The 24,453-nt window shown below is 39.8% G+C and overlaps 1 protein-coding gene across 1 annotated transcript in view; it reads right to left on the bottom strand.

Annotated features, from left to right (window-relative positions):
* abca2 (ATP-binding cassette, sub-family A (ABC1), member 2) overlaps window positions 1-21,929 on the bottom strand; it is an 83,944-nt gene extending 62,015 nt beyond the window's left edge. Inside the window, exon 1 of the mRNA XM_063017777.1 lies at window positions 21,579-21,929. Within this exon, the coding sequence (XP_062873847.1) occupies window positions 21,579-21,644 (66 nt within the window). The 5' untranslated portion in view covers window positions 21,645-21,929. The remainder of the gene's footprint in view (window positions 1-21,578) is intronic.
* Between the last annotated feature and the right edge of the window lie 2,524 nt (window positions 21,930-24,453).

Raw genomic sequence — 24,453 nt, 5'->3', positions numbered from 1 at the left:
AGATGCAGCCCGCAACTGTGCATTGCTTGGAGGGAGCATGTGATAGTCTCAGCTCAGCTCAGCCTTTACAGGGGTGAACAAGTGGCAAAAGAATTGCATACAGGGAATCGTCAATAATTAGACTGGAGGGGAAATACAGGAATTTTTTGTTTGTTTTTGCAGATGGTAGTGCAGTTACTAAGAGGTTTCGGGCTCAGAGGGGTTTTCTAATGAAGAAGCATCTCATGGGTGAGAGGCTGCCCGGAGAAACAGACAACAACACTCTCCCAGTACACACTTCTATCTCAACGCCAGGTTCACCTCCTCCCATGGTTAGCAGTGACGTGACTGGATTAATGTCACTGTGTTTTCGTCAGTAATCAAAACGCTTCAGACAACCTACAAATCCAACTCTTCAACATGAAACTGTCAAGAGCCCAATTATACTGATGGCATCCTTAAAAAATGAGTTATCTAACTGAAAGGTTAATTAACCTGTGTTCATTTAGTGACTAATTTATCTCCCTGTAATGAGTGTGAAAAGAGTCATTAAGGATTAGCCTGTTAACTATAAAAAGCATGATGAATCAGGAGTCACAGCTCTGACAGCACTGGGAGAAGCCATTTACACAAACTTATTTAAGTCTGTATGTTTGTAGACGCATGAAAAACTGCTTGGCATCATATGGACCTATATAAGAACGTGAATGGAGAGAAAGACAAATGAAAGGAAGGAGGGGTTGATGAAATGAACTATGGTAGATCGACGTGTGGCAGAAAAATGGCAGAAGGATGGACAGAAAAACAAAAATGGAAGAATGGATAGGAGCATGTTTAGCAGGATGGATAAACAGAAGCAATGTAAGGACAAATGAATGAATTAAAAATACAGAAAAAATATGGCAAAAGCAATGAATAGTTAGATGAAAGAGAAAGGTAGGAAAGAGGAATGGATTATCAAACAGAATAATAAATAGAACCATGGATAAAAGAACAAGAGCATTTTTGGCAGAAGGAATGGGTGGCAGGACAGATTATAGAAGGAAAAGATGAGGATGGATGGATGGATGGATGGATGGATGGATGGATTGAAGGATGGATGGATGGATGGAAGTATGGATTGAAGGATGAATGGATGGATGGAAGAATGGTGATGGATGGATGGATGAACTGAATGATGGATGGAAGGATGGATGGAAGGATGGTGATGGATTGATGGATGGAAGGATGGATGGATGGAAGGATGGGTGGAAGGATGGTGATGGATTGATGGATGGATGGATTGAAGGATGGATGGAAGGATGGATGGAAGGATGGATGGAAGGATGGTGATGGATTGATGAATGGATGGATTGAAGGATGGATGGAAGGATGGATGGAAGGATGGATGGAAGGATGGTGATGGATTGATGGATGGATGGATTGAAGGATGGATGGAGGTATGGTGATGATTGATGCATGGATGGATTGAAGGATGGATGGATGGACGGATGGATGAACTGAATGATGGATGGAAGGATGGATGGAAGGATGGATGGATGGATTGAAGGATGGATAAGGGGACAGTGCAACGCATTGCTAAAAGGATGGACTGAAGGAAAAAGAGAGATGACAGGACAGATTTAAGGAAGCAATGATAAAATGATATATGGCTGATCGACCAATGGAGGGATACAAGGAAGGATTGTACAAATGAGAGATGAATGAGCTTGAAGAAATGGAATATTATCATGATGTTTAGGAGAAAACAAACAGAATGATGGAGACAAACAGATGAATGTATGAGAAGAGGGATAAACCACAGGAAGAACAGAGGGAGGATGGATTAAAGAAAGGAATGACGGATAAATAGATGTTTGGCAGAAAGACTAAACACAAGGACAGAAGAACAGACTTTATCTGCCCTTGTCATTGAACTTGTCATTTATCTCCACCTTTAAAATAAGACTTTCCAGTTTCTCTGGAGCATTCCACACCCCAACACCCACACACATGTTGACAAAATGATTTGGTGTAGAAGTCCTAACGACTCTGATCATGTCTCAATTTTAGCTGCCAGTCAGGAAACAGTTTGGTCTGTGCCAGGTTTCCTGTGCCAGCAGTGTGTTGGCATGTGTGTAGTTACCACAACGATCAGCTGTATTCCAGATTTTTGTGCAAATACATTTTCATTGGGAACTGTGAGTGAGGACACAAACAAACACTGATAAACAGGAAGTCAGACAAAGCATGACACAGAAATTATTATATGTTGTAATTTATTTGTTTAGGTCTCTTAAGCAATAATTCCCCATCACTGTGCTATTCCCTCTAGTATTAGCTAACAGTTTAGAAAAGAACAGGGGTGCACAACTCCAATCCTGGTGGGAGTGTTAAGGGCCTTGCTCAAGGGCCTAAAAGTGGCTGCATGGCAGAGCCAGGATTCAAACCAACAACCAACTAGTCTACCACAGTCCCTCTATAAGAAAGGCAGTAGGTGTAAAAGTTCATGGTGACCTCACACTGCATGTGTCCAACAGGTATTGAGATGCTATAGGGGTTCCTCAATTCTTTAATACTGTTTTAATCACGTTGTTTTAATCACATTAAGACCACGTGGTCAGAATACATAAGGCCAAATGTTACTGTAAGCTTTTAAACCCCATCAAGAATAATAGAGGGAAACATTAAAATGTAGTTTTTATATTCTAAAATAGAAGAACAGTAGCTGGTGTTGAAGTTGTAATGTCTCATTATGCCTTAATTGACTCACTAAGAGTCACCAGGCAGGTCAAGAATTTTTATTACACATTGTTAGTTGGTAATGTTACAGTTAAAACGATGATATGAAGTAAACTGAGGTTAATCTCAGTACTAACTCTGAATTTCGGCAATAAAACCCTTCAGTTAAATCTAAAAAGCTTTGTGTTACCACAGCAGCAAAAGATACAACATTATGTTAAAGAAACTGTGAGAACAAAGATGGTTCATTGAAAAGCATTAGAATTCAGTCTAGCTGCACACACAGACTTACACACTGCACCACCTTCACACAGCACAATCAATTTTCCACCTTAACACACACACAAGCAAAGCGTGATGGCAGTGCAGCTTAATAAGAGAGTGGTTTCTGATGAAACTGGCTGATTAGCAGCAGCTCATGGATGCAGGAAGAAAATGCCAGACTGAGGCGGTGAGACAGACAGGTACCAATGAGAGACAGTGAGACTGGAGAGAAAGGACAAAAGGTTAAATGCAGGGAGGCAGACAGGCATTCAAAAAGCAAGAAAACGAAGAAAAGGGCAGATGAGAAATTCTGACCATAAACCAACAACATGATCTGGGTGCAAAAAAGACAAAAGGACTAAAACAGAGACATATAGACAGTCAGACTGTCACCAGTAAGATACAGACACCAGAGAAAAAGGGCCAGCAGAGAAATCCCCCATGAGTGACAAACATATAAGAAACACAGGCAGAAAGGTAAGAGAAGAAATAACATATATTTAGAAAACAGTCTGTACTGAATAAAACAACATCACACAGAGAGCGACAGTTTACAGAGGAGGCAGAGAGCCATCAGACAGACAGCAAGCATAAACTGGAACCATAAAAAGACAACAGAGGAGGCTGGCCAAGACATTCTGGCATTCTAAGAGAAAACTAGTTATAATAAAGCTACAGACAGCACAGACTGGCATCCTAACGAGCAGAAACAAACTAACTGTTATTAAGAGAGACAATCAAGACAGAAAAAAGACAGGTAGAGAAGAAGGACAAATCTGCATGAGAGAGGGACAGACAGACTAGCGAGAAATAGACAGTAAAATCTAAAAACAATGCAAACAGACCACAGGGATGACTGTACAAATCAAAGGCCAAGACAGGGGCAAACATCAAAAAAAGAAGACAGACACCAGTCAGAAACAGACTGTATAAACATGTGGCAGTTAAAGATTGACAGGTTACAGACAGAGAGACAGAAAAACAGACACTAAAACTGTAAGAGAAAAAAACATTTGAAAGAGAGATAAGCGGCCACCTGAGAAAGACAAACTGGACACCATTAACAGACAAAATGTCAACATATAGAGGTTTACAAAAACAAAGCAAAATGGCAGTTAGAGACTGAAGAATTACAGATTTTGGTACGGATGTTGGCTTCAGAGAAAGACTGACTGACTGTGACAGTGAAAAGGCAGACAGAGACAGATTGATTCCAAAGATAGAAAAGGTGATCAGAGACCAGTGGGCATCACAGACAGACAAGTGGACAATGTAGTGAAACACAGACGCAGACATAACCAGACAGCACACACGTTTTTGCCATTTCTATTATTTAAAATAAACCACTAGATTAAGGATGTTGCAAGATTGAAACAAAAGCCAACTTTGGTTACCCGTCCAAGATATGGCTAAATTTTAATATGGGAGACTCACTCATTAGTAAATACAGTGGTACCTTGTAACTCGACGTCTCCTAAACTCAAAATCTTTAAAACTTGACGCCCTTCGCCGAGAAATTTGTACCGACATTTACCCTAAACTCAATGTGTCCAGCTTTTTTACACATTTATTTATTTAATTTTAAATTAACAATAAACAGCTGCTTTGTTCATTGTATTCCAAGATCAAGCATCTCCACAATTAAGAAGCTAAGGAAGCAATATAGAAGTAAAAGTTAAGTGCCGGTTTTGTTATATTTTTTATTTATTTTAACAGTTTTTTTAATTGTATTTCAGTGTTTATTATCTTACATGTGTTATTTTCAGTGTATAAGTGTCAAAAACCACCGCATTATTTTACATAAGCCTAAAATATATGCAGTTTAACGGGAACATGGAACGCATTAACAGGTTTCCCCATACATCCTTATGGGAAAAAATACCATAAAACTCAACGCCTCTTAAACTCAACACCACTCCCAGAACCAACTGACGTTGAGTTTCAAAGTACCGCTGTACAGCTGTCAGTCCCAGACTCAAAGTAAGCGTATCCAGAACCAGACAGAAAGCTTGAAAAGTTAGACTGGCAGCAAAGAGGCATGGGCACAGCGTGACCTTTTTCAAACAGCACTTATTAGCGGTCTCCTGCACACCGGTGTGTGTGTGTGTTGGCATGTGTGTGTGAATGTGCATGGCAAGGGCAAACGTCCATATCCAGTTCCATGATGTAGTCAAAAAAGGGCTGGAGAAGAAGGATCTGTTTTATTATATTTGCATTCTAGTTAGAGTATATGTGTGTGTGTGTGTGTGTGCACGTAGGTGTGTGTGCCAGACCTACCAAAAGCCAGAGAAAAACAAAAATCACGCTTTATATATGTCTCTTTGTCCCCGTTTCCTCTCTGGTCTTTATTTTCATTCATCTTTTGCTCTCTGACGGACCCAGTTTCATTCATTCATTCATTCATTCAGTCTCTTTACCACCTCTTTACCATTTGCGTCATTTAGGACTCTTTTTTTTTTTTTTTTTTGCTGTGACCTTTCCAGTAACACAGTCCCTCTCCCTCTCTCTGTGCAGCAGGAATAAAATAATCCCTTTATTAAGCAGAAATGAAGCTTATATCACAGATTAATTCACACAGAGGTCGTATTCACTTCCTCTCCTTCTGCTTCACCTCACAGTGTCCTAAAACGACACAACTGGCTACAGAATGTTCCGAAAGCCTCCTGCAGCTCATGCATTATTGATGTCAGAATTTAAATTCCTAGAGACATTATATTATTGTTTGTAATGAATTAACTGAAAGAAAAGACTCATGTTTTAATAGAAGTTTATTTATCCTGAGGGACAGATGACTGAAAATGATTTAGAAACCATAAAAACTGGATTTACTGCTACATTAACGTTTAGGCAGAAATATGCCTACTAATGCTGCGACCTGGATTAGAGTCTCATCTGTGCCACCGGCGTGGTTAGGCGCTCTACAGGCACAACTGGTCATTATATAAGGGATATAGAAGGGAAGGCTATATAGGGGACCACTCCACTGCAGCTGGAACCGCTTCACCTACTGCATAGTCAGGGTGATGTCACAAGACATAAAGTCCGCCACTGGCTGATAAAAAGAAGAGCTGGTTGGCATCACATGCGTTCGAGGGGTTATGTGCTGGTTTAATACTTAAAAACTGAAAATTATGAACCAGACTGTATCATTTTGCTAATGAACTGTAGCTCCCTGCTGAATTTTCCTCTCATAATAAAACAAGAATCTTTTCTAGTGGTTAATTGGCAAGCCTGCACTGCCAACTACTTCTTACTGAAGCATCCAGGGATTGGCACTCTTTAGAATTGGCATTTGTCCCCATTAGAAGTATCTGCAGGATGTGAAGTGCAAATTCAGGATGGAGAAATCAATTATTAACAGCTTTACATAATGTATCACTTACCCTTCCTGCTTTTGATCCTCGCCCTGCACACACTCTTCCTTTTATCAGGAGCTCGATTCTGACTGGGTGCAATTAAACTGGCATCGTGGTGCCATAATAAACGTTTTATTGTGTCACTGACGGAACAGTAGAGGTCTGTTCTTTTTCGGCCTTCCTCTGAAACAGGCAGACACTAACCAGCCGTGACATGGTCGTGTGTGACCTAGCGTGAGGTCATTTTTATCCTGGTTCCTTTCACAACAGTGAATCAAGTTCAAGCTAAAAACTTTTAAATGTACCTGCTAACAATTTAAAGAAGAATATTCAGAAATATCTTATACTTTTAGAATGCAACTTAATAAAATGTTAGTGAATACCTCAAGCTGTTGGCAGAGATCGGTTGGTACACAAATAATGTTTTATCATAAGAGATAACATAGACAAATGTACACTCTTAGAATAAATATGCAGAAAGATTAGTTACAGTTAACAGGTGGCTCAAACAGCAGGACCGAGAGAGATCGTGCAGAACAACAACTCCAGCCCACACTCTGGAATTAATATTGCATTACGATTCAGGCAAACACACAATTTATGACTGACACCATCACTGGTTTCGCTTTTTTAATGACATTCTTTAATAAAATTCTTATATTTTATTAACAAAACACATCTGACCATTGTGATAAATGTTCCTCCCCCAATCTTGGCAAGGATCACAGTTTTACGTCATTTTTACCATTTTCCTATCTTACAACCAGCCCCGCTGGCCTGGACCAAAAGGTCGTTGCAAACCTTTGGTCAGCACTGCTGGTCCATGGGGGAAACTTCCTACATATTTATCCATAGGTCACTGCTGCTGGCCCATACCAATGACGTCTACAGAAGTGTGTCCTCCCTGAAGCTGACTGTTCTTTGAGAAATATATAGAAATTCCTTGGGTTTTTTGTGGGTGTGCATAAAATTTTCATTGGATGGATAAAGGTAATGGGTGTAATCAAACTAACCTTTTTTATTTGAGCTTAGAAAAGTCACCAGCTATGAACAATCACTTATGAAAAGACAATTAAAGAAAATTTACAATATTTCTACTCTAAACTTATTAAAGAGCTAAAATATGTATATATATAATTATCTAGTACCAGAAAAAACACCAAGAAATACGTTTGTTACTATTGTATGTCATTTTTGACTTCCAGTCCTGTACAGCCCTCAGAATAGTATGCATTACACTCACTATATAGCCACCTTATATACTGTATTTCATTTTTAAATTTTATTTAAACCTTGCCTAATAACTTTACTGTATACATGTTAACACATCCTCTTACGTGATGCTTTTAATTACAGGAGCAGCTTGTTTGTTTAAACTTCACACCAATGTTCAATTGTTCAATTTCCAGTCCAATATAAGTAAATAAAACAAAACACTTAAAATACATGGATGTGGTTTCTAGACTAATATAATCTACGCTTTTAAATGGTCATGTGACAGCAAGTCACGTCACTATATAGTCATTGGTTTGCAATGGTTGGCTGCACAGATGGGTCAGCTTTCTCCAACGCCCTCTGTCTCATGTCTTTTGTAGCAGACTAGTGCGGATAATGCAATCAGTGTCATGGTGTGACTTACAGTTCTCCATAAATGTGCAATTATTAGTACATGTGTAATGCTGCTACACTTTATATACTTTTTCTTTTTATACTTTTAGACCTTAATATTTGAGGATTTAATTGTGGTGTGTATTTCACTGTTTTAGTGTGTCTGTGTGTGTGTATGCAACAGCCTATGTTCTTGTTTTTCTTTTTTCCAGGGAGCACACAAAATTTTGGTGTATTTTATATACAATGACAATAAAGTTTGTTTGTTTATTAAGATTTTAACGTGATGTTTTACACATTTTGGTTACATTCATGACAGGAATGGTAGTTACTCATTACATAAGGTTCTTCAGTTCACAAGGTTATATCGAACACAGTCATGGACAATTTTGTATCTCCAATTCACCTCACTTGCACATCTTTGGACTGTGGGAGGAAACCGGAGCTCACAGAGGAAACCCATGCGGACACGGGGAGAACATGCAAACTCCACACAAAAAGGACCCGGACCGCCCCACCTGGGGATCGAACCCAGGACCTTCTTGCTGTGAGGCAACAGTGCTACCCACCGAGCACTTGGTTTGATGAGTGATTTTGGACAGCTGGATGCTTTTGTAATACTTAAATGAGAAGCTTAAATGAGGTGGATTTTGAGTCTTGTAAACCTCAGATTAAACCTCAAATTCAGTTAGAAATCTATTAACCGTTTACATTCTCTGTCTCTGGACTGCTTTACTGCCCATAAGCGTAGAACGTAATGAGAAGAGCTTTCTTGGGATTATAATGTTCTAAGAGAGAGCACACTCATCCTCATGTTCGGTCCGTCATCCAATTACAGCAAACGCACAACGGGTGCCCGGGGGCCAGGCTTTTACAGCTCATCCTGTAGCCAAATGAAAGCATTATTCAATCCCTCTTTCTGCCTCCACTTGCTTCTACTCTCCTGTTTCTCGCTGTTTTCCTCAATATATCTCTTCCTTTGCTTTCACATCTGATTATCAGCCACTATCAATTTACTCTCTCTCTCTCTCTCTCTCTACAATTTGGTGCATTCGTATCGCTTCTGGCTCTTTCCCCTTGTTGAGGTATTTCCTCTGTTGTGCTTTTATCTGTTATTAAATGAGTTACCCTTTGTCCTGATGTGCTAATTTGTCACTAAACAGTGAGCTATTTACATCAGATGGGCCTCTTTCGTCATGTAGAACCCCTCCTGTCCTCTGCACCCCTCTCTCTCCTTGCTCCATCTCTCCCTCTCACCAGTTTATACATATTTTATCCAGACTTTTTCTCAGGAGTACTGGGAGAGCTTTCAATAATTCATCATGTTGAATTAGCGGAGCACTTTCTGTCTTGCCATTTTGCACCAGGCTTCATCAGGCTTTGCAACTTCATCCTACACATTCACTGTGCTTGTTCTAAAAATAGAACTACCACTAGTTGTCAAGTTATATTAATGTGAAACACTTACATGAGTCTGTGTACACAAACAGCTGTGGCACATCTTCTTAAAGTCTTCAGTTTCACCGCAAGAGTGCAGTCGTAAATTAGTTTGTGTACGTTCAATTAGCAATAAGCTTTTATTGCTAATTGAACGTACACAAACTAATTTACGACTGCACTCTTTAGCGGACTTTTAAACCATCATACAGTTTCTCTAATCACACTCTATTGTCTTATATAGTGTGCTTAATCAGTACCGGTTTGTGGATTGAGCACATGGAAATGTATGACACACGTTGCTACTGTGTAACTTCCTAATTACATTACAATTTATTATTGCTTGCTGGGATTCAGGGTGTCATGGTGGCTCAGTGTGTAGAACTATTTCCTAACAGCAAGAAGGTCCTGGGTTCAATTCCCAGGTGGGGTCTTTTCTGAGTGGAGTTGGCATGTTCTCACCTCCAGGAGCTCCGGTTTCCTCCGACAGTCTAAAGACATGCAGTCATGTTAATTGAAGATACTATAACTTTCCTTAGGTTTGTTCTTGTATGTGTGTCTGTTTGTGTGTGTGTGTGTGTGTGTGTGTGTGTGTGTGTGTGTGTGTGAGTGAGTGTGTGAGTGAGTGAGTGAGTGAGTGAGTGAGTGAGTGAGTGAGTGAGTGAGTGAGTGAGTGAGCATATGTGTGTGTGTGTGTGTGTGTGTGTGAGAGAGAGAGAGAGAGAGTGTGTGTGTGTGACTGCCCTGAGATGGACTAGCACCCTGTTTCAGTGTGCTTTGTGCCCATTGAGAGCTGGGATAGGCTCCTGCACCCCCTTTATTAATTACTCGTATAATCATTTATAAAACATCAATACACACAGAAAAAAGCTGCATGTAAAGTACTGATAAAAGGGGGATTTCTTAAAAAATAAATGCGGAGGGTTGCCAGGTGGTCATGACAAAGTCTGATATTCTGCTTAATAAACAGACTGGTGTGTGGGTGTGGAGTTTTTAAGCTGATTAGTTAAAGCTGTGTTATAGAAAGGTTCATCAAACGTAAAACAGCAAAAATATGTAACCTACAACATGAAAACAACATGAAACAGTAAACAAACAGTTTTGAAGGTTTTGGCCCTGGTCCGTGAGCACGGCCCTTTACCTACAGAAGCTCAGGACTGTATCATTTATCAGTCTGAGCTGCTTCGGGGTAAAGTGTCTGCCAAATATCTTAATGTTTTATTCATACACAAAAGTTCAAATATTAGTATGGGGTACGAGTACATACCAAGACCCCCCATTAAACCATACATCTACACAGTTATGGCCAGATATGCTACATTTACAGGATACTATCAGTTCTGTTTCCACATTTGTCACCATTAATATTTTTGCTCATTTAAAACAGGACAAATGCCAAAATATGTTATATTTGAAATCTTAGAAATGGCAGATCAGATCAAATACATACTGAAAATATAAGTCCAGATTTCATTAAAGCCAATAAAGGTGTCATTCAGTGCTGGTTGGGGTGCTGTGCAGAAAGCTAACTGCCGCTTGCTGGCTAATGAAGCCTAAGTAAAGTCAGTTGTACCACCACGACACCCTTAACCCCAATTTAGTCCTGTGTCATTTTCAATTTTTCTGCAGTAAATCATATTTTAATTAATAAGCTCTTAAAGTAAGTGCATAGGTTTGATTTCATTAGTGTATGACTGTTTCAGCTCCCCAGGCGGTTTTCTTGGGATCAGTAAAGTGCCAATCTGGAACATAATGTTTATATCCTGCTGAATCAGCATTTCTACACATTAATTTATTCTTCTGGATCTGGATCTGGATTAAGCATATGTTTTGACTTGCAATGCTTCAAAAAGCAATATTGGGATATTATGAAGCCCCTTTCTAATTACAAGTAACTGCACATTAAACCTGCTTTTTACAATTTGGTACGATTTCTCTGCATGTTCTACATGCTTCTACAGCTTTACATCACACACTATTTACATTGCACTAAAATTTTTACAGTCATCAGATCAAACTGGTGAGATGCACTAGTTTCTTCATGGTCAGCGACTAGGCTTGGCATGTGCCGGTGACAGCGCTGATGTAGTGTGCAACGCTCAGCAAGCTATTTGTTTCCAGCATGCTTAAAATGACCTGTAACCACTCATGCAGTGCATTCCTTAAGGACTAGTTGCCTTATGTGTAATAACTGCCAATGAAAGAGTAATAAAAACTGAAAATGGGCTCACAAAAATAGTTAACAGTACGAGGGTTGCATAATGAGACTCATTGTGATTAGACTAATAAATTGGGGGACTTGGGGAATGTCCAGCTTTTACAGGTGATTGTATTTACATCCAAATCAGGCCTGTGAGTGTTTTTTTCACCTCCTGCACCCTAGTCCCTCCACTCCCTTTACTCTGTGTATCAGTAGCTGCCCCCTAGTCCCTTCACTCTTTACTGTGTATCAGTAGTAAACAGGTCTTAAATTGTAAAAAGATTTTAAATAATTTAGAGAACTTCCTAAACATTTTCTTTGTCTGGGTGGAAAACTTTGGGTCTGTTCAAAAATCTCTCTACATAGATGCATTTTATGTCATCCTAAACTCTCCCGAGAAAAAGGATGTTTAAAATCTTAAATCTAAAATGCTGCCTTATGAGGTGCCTTATTTCGAAGTAAAGGCAATCCCAGCATTCAGTGCGGCACAACTTTTCTCACAAAAAATGACAAGCATGGCGGATGGTGCGGAGCAACGAACAGAGTTCTTTTCAGTGTCATTTATTTGCACATTCGGGATCGTCAGTGACAGGTGTTATCTGGCATGCTAGCAGGTTGTGCAACCTCAACTCATTGGTTTGAATGGCCTGAGGCTAACTGTGTTAGCTTAGTAAGCGAAAACTGCGGTGACGTAATCAAGAAAATCGCTGTCTAAGTAGTGCGTTTAAATAATCTGCCTAGTTCAATGACTTATTAGAATCCTCTCTACTTAGGTAGGCAGTAGACAGCAAGGTAGCTCACTAGGTTTTCGAACAGACCCTGTATCTACATACCTGACCACTGAATAAGTATACATTAGAGAAAGGAAAAAAGATCAATGAGAAGAGAGCCATTTCTACTGGTACTACTGGTAGCATACAAGGTCATGTGATGTATAGGTTTTGGTTATATGACTATAAATGTTTAAGCATCTGGGTTCAGGAATAATCAGCTTTTCCCAAAGTTTTTTTTTCTGCAGTTTTAATATCCACGCTACAGTATAATAATGCAAGATTACACCACAGTACACCATGAACTTACCCTCAGCATTTTTATACACTACAGTTTTCCAAAATTGAGAGATCTGCGCAAATTGTAAACTGGATTGTAAATACTGTATGTAAAATCTAATCTTAAACCATGTCAGCATTTCTGGGCTAAATCAATACTTTTTTGTTTAAATAAATATTACAAAATGTGCAAACACCAAGTACAAGTCTGTAAACTCCATGAATGGGAATGAAACTCTACTTGTTGCCATGGTATTTGAAATCACGAATCTGAAGCGGTCCTCCCAGTCACATGACCTTGTTGTTATCTCTGCTCGTAGTATGACGGCACAGCTGAAGCTTCACTGTAAGACCTTTGACAGAAATGTAAGAACATTGTTCAGTAAATTCCTGCTTCACAAATCACCAGCGCGAAGCCGTTTGCATTAGCACTTACACTTAGCATGTTTAATTCAGATGGCTGACATCTGACTCTCGGTCTCCCCGGATATCTGGCGTGACTACATCCTGATCCTGCTCACTCTCGCCGTTTCTCCACAGATACAGAGACGGCTACGCTCGGCCCTACCTCAGACATTCATTCAAGCACTACAGGAAGTAGGTCAGCCTGAGTTGCACTTGGCATAAGGGTAATATCAGGTGGTACAAGACAAAGAAGCAGCATAAGATCAATGTGTTTCTAGCATCTAGACCAGTGAAATCTGACCACAGTAGATGATCTGGAGCAAAAAGGAAAAGCTTTAAAAGAACATAAATACTGTGTGAAAATAAACTAAGTCACATTGCCTTGCAACATAATAAAATAAAGATCATGATGCAACAGGAGAAACATGAACACTTTACTTGAAATACGGCGTCAGAGTCGATGGACATGATAAATCACTGTAAAATTGACAGTCCACTTTATGCTGATGCTTAGCAAAGTCAAATCAGGACCTCTGATTAACAGTCACACATAATTTTAGCACATCACTGCCATAAAACAAAAAACACACCGCTGTAAATGTGTCATTCACTACACAACATCACCGCCAAATATAAGTAAGCTTCCGTTATTGGAAATGCATCGTACCTTCATTAACTGTCAAATATTACTGATTAAATACCCATTAGACATCTGTGGCACTGTGTGTGCGGTTACTATTACAGTATGTGAGATTATTATGATTTTAAATATAACGTAATAGGTCACAGACATGATCGCATACATGCAGTTATTGCATGCACATTACTGTTACAATTATCAGACCTTATCATTGCAACACTATCAACAAACATACTTTATGCTTTAATTAATCACAAATAGCTTGTTTATTTTATGAATGTTGGGGTCAGTAGACAGCTAGAAGAATTTACTGCATGATTAACCCATCTACCTTCAGAAAAGTCCAAATTAGAGTCTCAGGTCATTGTTGTCATTACTATTACTGTACTGTAGAACGACTGGCCTGTGTTTCTACCAAACTTTATGATAAATCAACAAACAACAATAATTCTACAACCATTTACAATTCTTTACAAATAATTAAAGCCTGTTACAACCACAAAGAACAACCAGCAATATAATAATGCCCATGGATTTGCATTGACATGTTGTCCACATAGATTTGCCATATAGCGTAGCATATTAATTTTATCCCAAATATTCCATTAACACACAGTATAATTAGGGCCCTACTAAGTTCATGGGAAAATGTGCTTAATTTCATGGACCTTGTTTTTCAAAAATCACAGATGTCACAGATTTTTAAAGAAAAGAGCCACATTTCACGGCCGTCATTGAATAACATACAAAAATTGAATGATAGAATAAATGGAAGCTACAATACACAGCACAGTCGACCTTTATAGTTGAATGTAAACCTAGAACATTCAGCAATGGTGCGAGGCTTCATGTTAATGAAAATTCTCGTCATGTTTTGACATCCCCCCTTCTCCCTCTGTGTACACAGAATTGGTTGGTAGTTCTCCAAACTAGCCGCAATAGACTTCGACATCTTGGACATTTTGACTAACCGATTGCTAACTGAATTGCCGTAGGATTGCTAGGACGCCTCATAGCGCAAATTAACCAATAAACATGAGGTACTTGAACGCTACTTAAATGGAAAATGTTAAATCGCAAAACACAAACCTTAAATTGTGGTTCTGGCCCCCTGTTTCTGGCTAATCTTCTACACCACTATGTCCCTTCTCGTAGGTTAAGGTCGTCGGATGCTGGTCTCCTGGTTGCTCCTAGGTTTAGGTTGATCACCATGGGTGGTAGATCATTTAGTGTTGCTGCCCCTACACTGTGGAACTGTTTTCCTCTCCCTCTTCATCTCTCTTCCTCTCTCTCTGAGTTTTAATCTCTTCTAAAAACGTTGTTTACTCAGCACTTTCACTCGTCTTCTTCCGTTTCTGTTTGATCGTGTTGCTTGTGATTATGATTCCTATGTAAAGCGTCCTTGGGTACTGTGAAAGGCGCTATATAAGTTGATTATTAATATAATTAAATTTGAATTTCACGACTCATTTCACGGCCCGTGACATGATTTTCACGGCTGTGAATTAGGTAGAGCCTTATGTATAAACAAAGAACTGCAGCATGGTCTTTATTTAAAACGTGCCTTCACAAGGAAGTACAAGCTCTGCTTCAGTGTTTGCTGACTCGTCAGTTCTCAGGGACCATCAATCTACCTCCTGACCTCAGCACGGCTGATTAAACTGGCCCCGTGACGTAGCTGTAGCTAATCTTACAGCGGCAATCCCTACCTCCTGGGAACCTGGAATACAATGAAAGCGAGCGTGCTGTTACTAAATATAGATCAGCATCGGGCCTGCGCCATCCGCCGCACTGCGAGAGAGCTGAAAAGAGGAAACCAGACCTAAGTACACAAACTTCATGTTACTAAATAAAAGCAAGTCTGTTGTTTCTCAGCATGAAAGAATCATTGCATCAGAATAAAGTAGCGAGCTAAATTTAACAGTGTATACGACACTATTCAGCAGGGAGGTAATGATACGCATATGAATAAGGATAGAAGGATTCCATTCGCTGCTGATCTGAATCAGATGACTGTCAGCCAAAATACACAATCAGCAATTGGCTGGCATTTCTTCTGCCAGGTTAATGCTGAGAGCCCATCCACAAACCCCCCCCCCCCCGGTTCCCCAGAGAAAACAGCAGCACCCATGACAAGGTTAAATGATTAAACAAAAATGATCCACATTAATCATCCAACATGTTTTAATTATAGTCATTTAATTATATTTGATAAAGTGTGCATATTTAGCCTGCTCCTAAGTCCACATCATATTTATTCATTAAACCAGGTCTATATGAACCTCTCTCGGGTTCCCGTGTCCGATCATATCTGCTGTATTCAACACAAGTATTATAAGTAACTAACTGTCCTCAACACTAATGTTAATCTCAATGTCACCTGTGAGCAAGAAACATCTGGGCCTGGCCTCAAAATGCTTTTTTGACTGCATAAGCACAAACCTCCACATACACACTCCAAAATCTTGTAAACAGAGTTTTCAGAAGTGAGGGGGACTGCTATGGCCACAAAAAGGATGAAGCAAATGAACACAAATGCCCATGCTTTTAGAATGGGAAGTCCAACAACCTCATGGTCAGGTGTCACATACAGCGGTCATTTAGTGATGCGAGCAATGTGAGTCTTGAGATTTTACTAATTTCTATAACTTTGTTTTAAAGAGAATAATTTGACAATTTCCATTTAATTTTCATCAATTGCTTTATCCTGGTCAAGGTCACTGTGACTCCAGAAACACTGGACGCAAGGCAGGAATACAATGGACAAGGCGCTAGACCATCTCTAAACTTCGACCACTACCTCATTCGTTTAGTGGCATGTCCTTCTTATTTTTTCAGTGATTATTATTGTGCCTAACACAAACCCCCTCTGACACATGTGCAGTAGCCAACTGCTTCTTTTCACCTGCCCTAGGTTCACTCAGGGATCAGTATTGTGTACAAACAGTCACACACTGATCTCCATTCTTCCCAGTCTTTGTGCAGGCGCCTCTGAACAAGCCAGCAGAGGCCACAGTTGCAGCAGCTCACTCACTTTACCATGCCCTCCCTCAGAGACAGCCAATTGTCTGTGTAGGAGCCAGGTTGGCTGATAGCAAAGCTGAAATTCGTACTAAAGAAATCAAGATTTTCGCAGTGGTGAGCTAGTGTGTTTTACCACTGCGCCACCCGAGCACCTCTCCATTTATTTGTAGACAGTTTTTAAGCACTAACCAATAAAACCATTAATATAATAAGTTTTAAGCCCTGTGATGTCAAACAGTCATGGACGATTATGTATCTCTAGTTCACCTCACTTGCACGTCTTTGGACTGTGCGAGGAAACCGGAGCTCCCGGAGAAAACCCAAGCAGACACAGGAAGAACATGCAAACTTCACACAGAAAGGACCTGGACCGCTCCAGCTGGGAATCAAACCCAGGACCTTCTTGCTGTGAGGCAACAGTGCTACCCCTGAGCCACCGTGCCACCCCCACCCTGACCAGGAGCAGTTATTAATAACACAGTGCTGCCACTGTTATATCTACTCAATGTAAATGTATTGTATAAATACAACAGTAGTTTTTTTTTCAAGTAGCCATGTACCCCAACTAGTTCTTAATATAGTTTGGAAAATGAATCATGCCAACCTTAGGATGCTGCTTTATACATTAATATTCAATATCACACAGTGCATCTCAGCAGCTCAAATTATTGTGCCATCCTCCTCTGCTGGCAAGCAATCTGTCTACTTAGAGATGAAATGCTTTAGTTGAGTCAGACCTACAATCCAAGCATATATCATGAACTAAGCACTAAGGACTACTAAAAATAAACCATGCCATATCCTTTGGTGGGTAAAAGCAATCGTCACTTTAAAGCAGTGTATTAACTGATGTCTCTTGCCAGGGCAATAATGTGCACATTTCTGGAATGGAAACGGCTCTATATGAATGTCATTCTTCACCAGAGCAGCACTGCAGGCTGGCATTACTAGAGTTAACAATGCATGCATAATGTTATTGCAACATCTTGTGCTCTTAGAACAGAGGGGAGGATTTAGGGAGGTAATGTTTCTTATGTATTCTTGCCTTGTCAAACCAGATGTGATATTGTAATGAAAACACATGCCAGGCACAGAAGACCAAGGCTATGCCCACCAAGGCCATAGCAATAAATTAAATAGGGGGGGGGGCATTCCGAGCATATCTTAATATACTGTCCCTATAATGTATACTGTAATTACGGCCTTGATGCCCACTAGAACACTGACTGACTGTGTAGAGTGAACTGTAACTGTACTCAAAAAGTTCAGTCATTAAAATGCATTTTTCAGGAACAGAAAGGCATTTTTCTCCGAGTTGTGTTCGTTGCACAAAACATCTTCATAAGTTTTGCCTTGCAAATGCAACAAGTAACAACAGTCTCACTCTCAACAAGCATCTCATTTCATCCCGCCTTAGCCATCCTAGCTTATTTGCATTGTTGGGTAAGCTAGTAAATGCTCAGAAATAAGCTAAGCTACACAGCAGAAACAGCTGAACTACTAAAGCTGCATCCATAATTGATGTCAGCTATTCTGCTGGGCTAGCAACCAGATGCTGTCGGACAGGCAAATAAAGCTACTGTAGCATTGTTATTATGAAAGCCATTCTCTAAAACCATCAGATTTCGAATCTCAGCTCTGCAAACCGACAGCCGAGGACCTACACGTACAACGAATCAGTCGTTTGAGGGAGGGAGGGGGATGTAGAAATTTCTCATAACTGCTGCTATTACAACCTCTGCTGGCTGATTAATGGCACCTGCACAGAGACGGGGAAAAATGGAGATCGATGTGTGACTCTCCATGCACGATACGAATCTCCATATGAACCTGCATTGTGCGGGTGAAAAGAAGCAGTCGGCTACTGCACACGTGTCAGAGGGGGCGTGTTAGTTACAGTCCTCCTCTGTCAGGATTGAAGGTCTGCAGCAGTAGAGGTGAACATACAAACCAGGTAATTGGATACGACTAAATTGGGAGAAAATTCGGGTAAACAATGCATTAGAAATAATATTGTTGGATGTTACGACAGATACAGAAGTTTGAAAGGATTTGTGAACAGACCCAAGCGCCGTAAATAACTCATACAAATATGCAATCACAATGATTAGTAGTTGAGTACTTTTGAAATATGCTCCCCCAAATTATGTACATACTCACACTTATCACTGGAATCCATTCATTTCTTTTAAATCTGCAACTTTTGGCTGATTTGATAGTACACTATGGGTTTAAATCACTACAGTAATTTATCCTCTGTGCATGGTGTGCTGGTGGTTCTTAACAAAAATGAACTAACTCACAATTTTGTTCCATTAAAAATCACTGATCACACAACTGCACGACACGAAGCAAATCGCACAACACTGATAACTGACTTCTGTTAGTCAGACATTGCTAGTACCTTCCATTTTCCAACATCCATCAATGTATCTCTATCAACCAACTAAAACGCCCATGATTCACCTGAGCAGTTTGATGATGAGGTGTGGTATAACTATGAAGGTTTTATGTTGACAAACTGCACCAAGTGAAGCACAGTAGAGATAAATATAGACCTCGGTGCTTCTGTAACAGTTCACACAAAACATATTGCACAGCTTTACAGTAAAGTGAGTCGTGTGAGTGATCACTTCATGATCATTTCAGCTACTGACTACAACGTCTATCTAGAGATTCTTCAACAGAGACACGTCTGTCTTTGTACTGAGGCCACATACATATGCACATCAGCCTGTAGCTTACATATACTGTAGATTAAAGAAACCAAAGTCTTGTATTGGGGGATTAGTTCAAAGCCCTGCGACGGATTGGAGCCCTGTCCAGTGTTTCCCTGCCTTGCTCCCAGTGTTTCCCAGTAAAACCGCTTGATGATAATAAAATGCAAGCCTTCTTAGCAATTCTAAACTAAACTCCAGCATGACCTTGACCAGAGGAATAACAGATCTGCAGTATCTGCAGTTTGGAAAGAGAGCACTGGGAATTTCCTACCAGATTTATTTGCATCAGAAACAAAATGATTTATGAACCAAGTTGCCAGTTTATTAGGAACACAAACCTTGTACTGAAATTTATTGGTTTGTTTATAAGCAACAACATAATTTTCACAGACCTTACTGTTTGAAGTTTGCTTTTAAGCTGGATATTTGAATTTAAAAAAGAGCTAAAAATTTTAGGTGTTGTTGTGCCTGTGCAAACGTTTTTGGGACCTCTTTAAAAATGATTGGGTTATACAGATTATATAAATCAATTTACCAGTCTGTTAGTTATACAAACCTTGTACTTACATTTTACACTTACAGCAATTTAACAGATGCTTTTATCTGCCTTTAAGTGACTTACAGTTGTAACCAAATACAATCCAAGCAGGTAAGTGTGAAGGGCCTTGTTCAGGGACCCAACAGTAGCAACTTGGCAGTGGTGGAGCTTAAACCAGTCACCTCCATCAATCTCCTGACTTCGGTCTACCACTAAGCTACCAAGAGTTTATTTGGCTGAACCTGAGCGTAACAGGTCATGCATACCAACAGATGGGTTACACTCAGTAACTGTATACAAGCAACTGCAACCACATAATAGAGTAACTTCAGGAGTGTGTACATGGTTCAACACAAAATAGCAATATTGGTCCCATGATGATAGATGGACAAGGTAAAGAGAAGGTAAAAAATTGTGAATAGCAACTTACAGGCTGCAGTCAGTTATTGTATACCTATAAAATTCAATAAAACAAAATCATTACAATAAATCAACCCATTTAACAGCATTGGTGGCCCGGTGGTTATTTCTCATTAATGTAAAAATTAAGAGGTAGATCATTATGCAGGTAACATGAGCTACTGTGTGGGTATTAGGTGACAGGTGTAAGACCTGATAAAAAACGACCAATGAGTATAGTTACAAGGTTTACCACCATCATAACAGCATTGGTCTAAATTATTTCCCACTGACATACAGATAAAGGATGCATGACAGAGTACACAGCAAAAGATGGGCAATAGTTCACAGTATCTACCTACAAAGTCCTCATGAATGGCAGGTACAGCTATAAAACGACCCAGAGAACAGCAAATATGTTCTAGAATAGGTGCAAGGTAACTGGTCTGTAATGAAGCATGCATAGCAACAGATGGGCTACAATCAGTAGGTGTAAATCTACAAAGTGCATCAGTGGGGAAAAAGCAATTAGTGTAGGTACAAATTGGTGGACCTCAGGTTTTCATATGTCACTGCATCTTAGGATACAGATGGGAGCTGCTTCAGTGCAACCTGTTAGTGACCAAGTATTTTAGGTTTGCACTTTCTACCAAAAACACTAAGTGATAATTAATTGCAAATACACTCTTATTATAAATGCACTACTATGGCTGGCAGGCCAACTGGGATGAGGGTAAAGGACAGGTAAAGAGCAGGTGTATACAGACGGGCAATAGTTCACAGTATCTACCTACAAAGTCCTCATGAATAGCAGGTACAGCTATAAAACGACCCAGAGAACAGCAATGGTGTTCTAGAATAGGTGCAAGGTAAGTTGTTTGTAATGAAGCATGCATAGCAACAGATGGGCTACAAGCAGTAGGTGTATATCTACAAACTGGTGGACCTCAGGTTTTCATATGTCACCGCATCTTAGGATACAGATGGGAGATGTTCAGTGCAACCTGTTAGTGACCAAGTATTTTGGGTTTGCACTTTCTACCAAAAACACTAAGTGATACTTAATTGCAAATACACTCTTATTATAAAATCACTACTATGGCTGGCAGATAAACTGGGATGCTGGTGAAGGACAGGTAAAGAGCAGGTAAAGAGCAGGTGTATACAGGTGGTCCAGCTGAGTGCGTTTCTTATTATACAAGCCAAACAATAATGAAACCGATATTGTAAACACTCACCGGCCCTCTCCGCTTTAAAGAGACGTTTTTCCACAACAGGAGCTGAAGCTGATGAAGGAATCCCATGTTCTTGGAGAGAAATCGCTCCCGAAGTCAGACGAACCAAACGGGCATCAGTACGGTGTCACACACGACCCACATTTACGGATCATGTAGAGGAGACATCGGTCCAGTAAGACTGCTAAGTCTCTGCTGAGTCGCCATGTAAATATAGTAAAGCTTCACAAACGCTGTACAGAATGTCTAAATTTCGGCTGGCATGTATTGCATCGATGTTTCAAGTCAAAGTTGCTCGAATAATCCCCCTCCGGAGGTAACCGACTCCTAAAAAATGCCCCTCATCAGCTTGTGGACGCGTTCCGCCTGCGAATTACAGAGCGACTCGCGAATGAATCGTTTTGCCATGAACAACTCTTTTGAAGTGATTCATTTGAATCGGTTCACAAGGATGTATTTTAATAGTAAGTGTCAAGGCTAAGCGTTTTATTATGACTAAGTCCATTTCTTTCCAACATTTCATATTCACTGACCTCTTTATTCTGGTCAGGGTTGGAACAGGTAAGGCACTACTGGAAACACCAGACACCAGACACAGTAGCCAGTATGCATACTGGAATTTACTTTGAAGGTTTGGTGACTGAATCTCATTGAAGGAAATCCATGCAAAACTACTCATTGACCGTGATCACAGTCAAGGATCAACCCCAGACACCCAGGACCCATGTTGCTGGCTGACACCCACTCCACCAGCTGCTGTACAGTGCCTCTCTATTAAAGTGTCACTCAGAGAGCAGTTGCCCTGACTCTAAATTGGCTTTTTAGATATGGTGGGAATAAGTTTGCCCTCTAAAGAGAATTAAAACTTGTCACGTACACTGTTTTTCTTTAGCATTAGAAACCTAGAGTCGGCTGGCTTGAGGCACATTTGTGCCCAGGTATTGTGCCCCAATGAGGGTATTGTTGTGAACCTTTGCTGCATTTGCTAACATGGTCATAACCAGGGCTCCACCAGCAACAAATTGCATCAGCATACACTTTATGGACAAAAGTAATGTTTTGAATTCACGTGTTATAAGCACATCAGTTACTAACAGGTGTAATAAATCAGTTATATAAAAGAAATTATTTTAGGGAAGGCCCTTTCATGTTTTAGCATGAGGAAAAGCTTGGTTTAAAGAAACTTTGCGCTTCATGGTGTTGACATCAGGTGGACATCATAATAACCCTTTTATTCTAATCATGGCTATAGTTGGTCCACAACCTTTTTCCAGGAACACTGGAAGCAAGGCAACAATACAGCCTTGGCAGGATGCCAGTTTATTGAGCGTTACAAACTCAATTATTCACTCACGCCTGTGGCCAATTTAGGGCCCCCAATCCACCTACTAGTATGTTTTACAAGTTTGACATTTTAATTTACACATCTTTCCACACAAACACTAAATGATGCTAAACATTATTAGTATTATTAGTGGCTGTTTTAACCAGCCAATAAGTATTAATGTGTGATTGTATGATGCCCTCTGATAAACTGCTGCCCTGTATAGGGTGTGTTCTTTCCATGTGCCCAGGGTGTTTCTCAATCCTGACCAATAAAACATTTTATATACACTGTATACAACACAAAGGTTAGATATACATGTTTTTATGAGTGGTAAATTACACTACTTTATAATATTTTATTACTGTGTGATTGTGCCACCTGTCAACTGTTGTCCAAACTTATACATATCATAAAATAAGTTGATACTAAACACTATAAACGATATATATGATTCAGTAAATGTAGATTATTACAGATAATGGTAACCTACACTGTGCTTACATGTTATTATCGATTGTGAATGAAACGAATCAAAGATTTGATTCACTTTGATCGTCTTGTTCAAAATAATTGAGTCAGTAAAGTGAGTCACTAAACGCAGCGACTCTAGTGGTGGACAGAGAAAGGACATTCTGTTACATGCAGCCAGCTTTAAATAATAGCTTGTTTTAGTGTTCTGATTTGTTTACTCATTTATATTCATTTTACGACTCACTTTATCCTGTTCAGGGTCAAAAAGCTGGACATAAAGCTGAAATACATTCTAGGGCTTCAGCCCATGACAGGGCAACGTAAACTTTTTCCATTTGCTCAATTTACTTAATCACAAACTTACTTACACACAGGATCAATTTAAACAGCCAGTTCATCTTCTGCACGTTTTGGGACGTAGGATGAAGAGAAAATGCTCACAGATTAAATCGTTTACAATCCAGGTATCCAGGACCCTGGTGGTGTTTGATACACTTCTACCAGCTGCACCGCTGTAGCCTGACCTCATACTATGTATTTATCAGCCTTACAGTGGAGACACTTGTTTATTTGTTAGTTTTGACTGTTTCTTTCTTGTCGTGGTCACAAGTTTGGAGACTTAGAACATTAATAGGCATTAATCCATCACAGGGCAACACACTATTTACTTGCTCATATACAGGGGTAGGAACATCATTCAGGCCATTGACCTGAAACATGACTTTCAAGTGAATCATCATATTGTAAGTATTGTTTGGTTAAGAGCATCATGTGACGGAGAAAGAAATAATGCTCCAAACAAACCAATAATGGCACAAGAATGAAATGCAAAGATCCATTGTGTGTTTAAAAAGCTCTCTGTAGAAATCTAGTGAAAAGATGCTGTCACTAGCTTCACACTTGCTGGAGGAGGCGTGTGATGGCCTGCTGCCTCTTTTGGTCCCAATGTTTGTTGTTCAAGTGGCAATCGAATAGCAAAATTGCGAAAACATGCATAAACAAACATCTGTCACCACTCTAGTTGGGGTTTTGACTGCAGTATTGGCATGATTTGTTAAGTTCAACCAAATTTGTTGCTTT

This window comes from Trichomycterus rosablanca, chromosome 21 (genome assembly GCF_030014385.1).
Source record: "Trichomycterus rosablanca isolate fTriRos1 chromosome 21, fTriRos1.hap1, whole genome shotgun sequence".
Taxonomy (NCBI): Eukaryota; Metazoa; Chordata; class Actinopteri; order Siluriformes; family Trichomycteridae; genus Trichomycterus; species Trichomycterus rosablanca.
The sequence above is the reverse complement of the archived record's forward strand: the minus strand, read 5'-3'. Positions and strand labels throughout refer to the sequence as shown.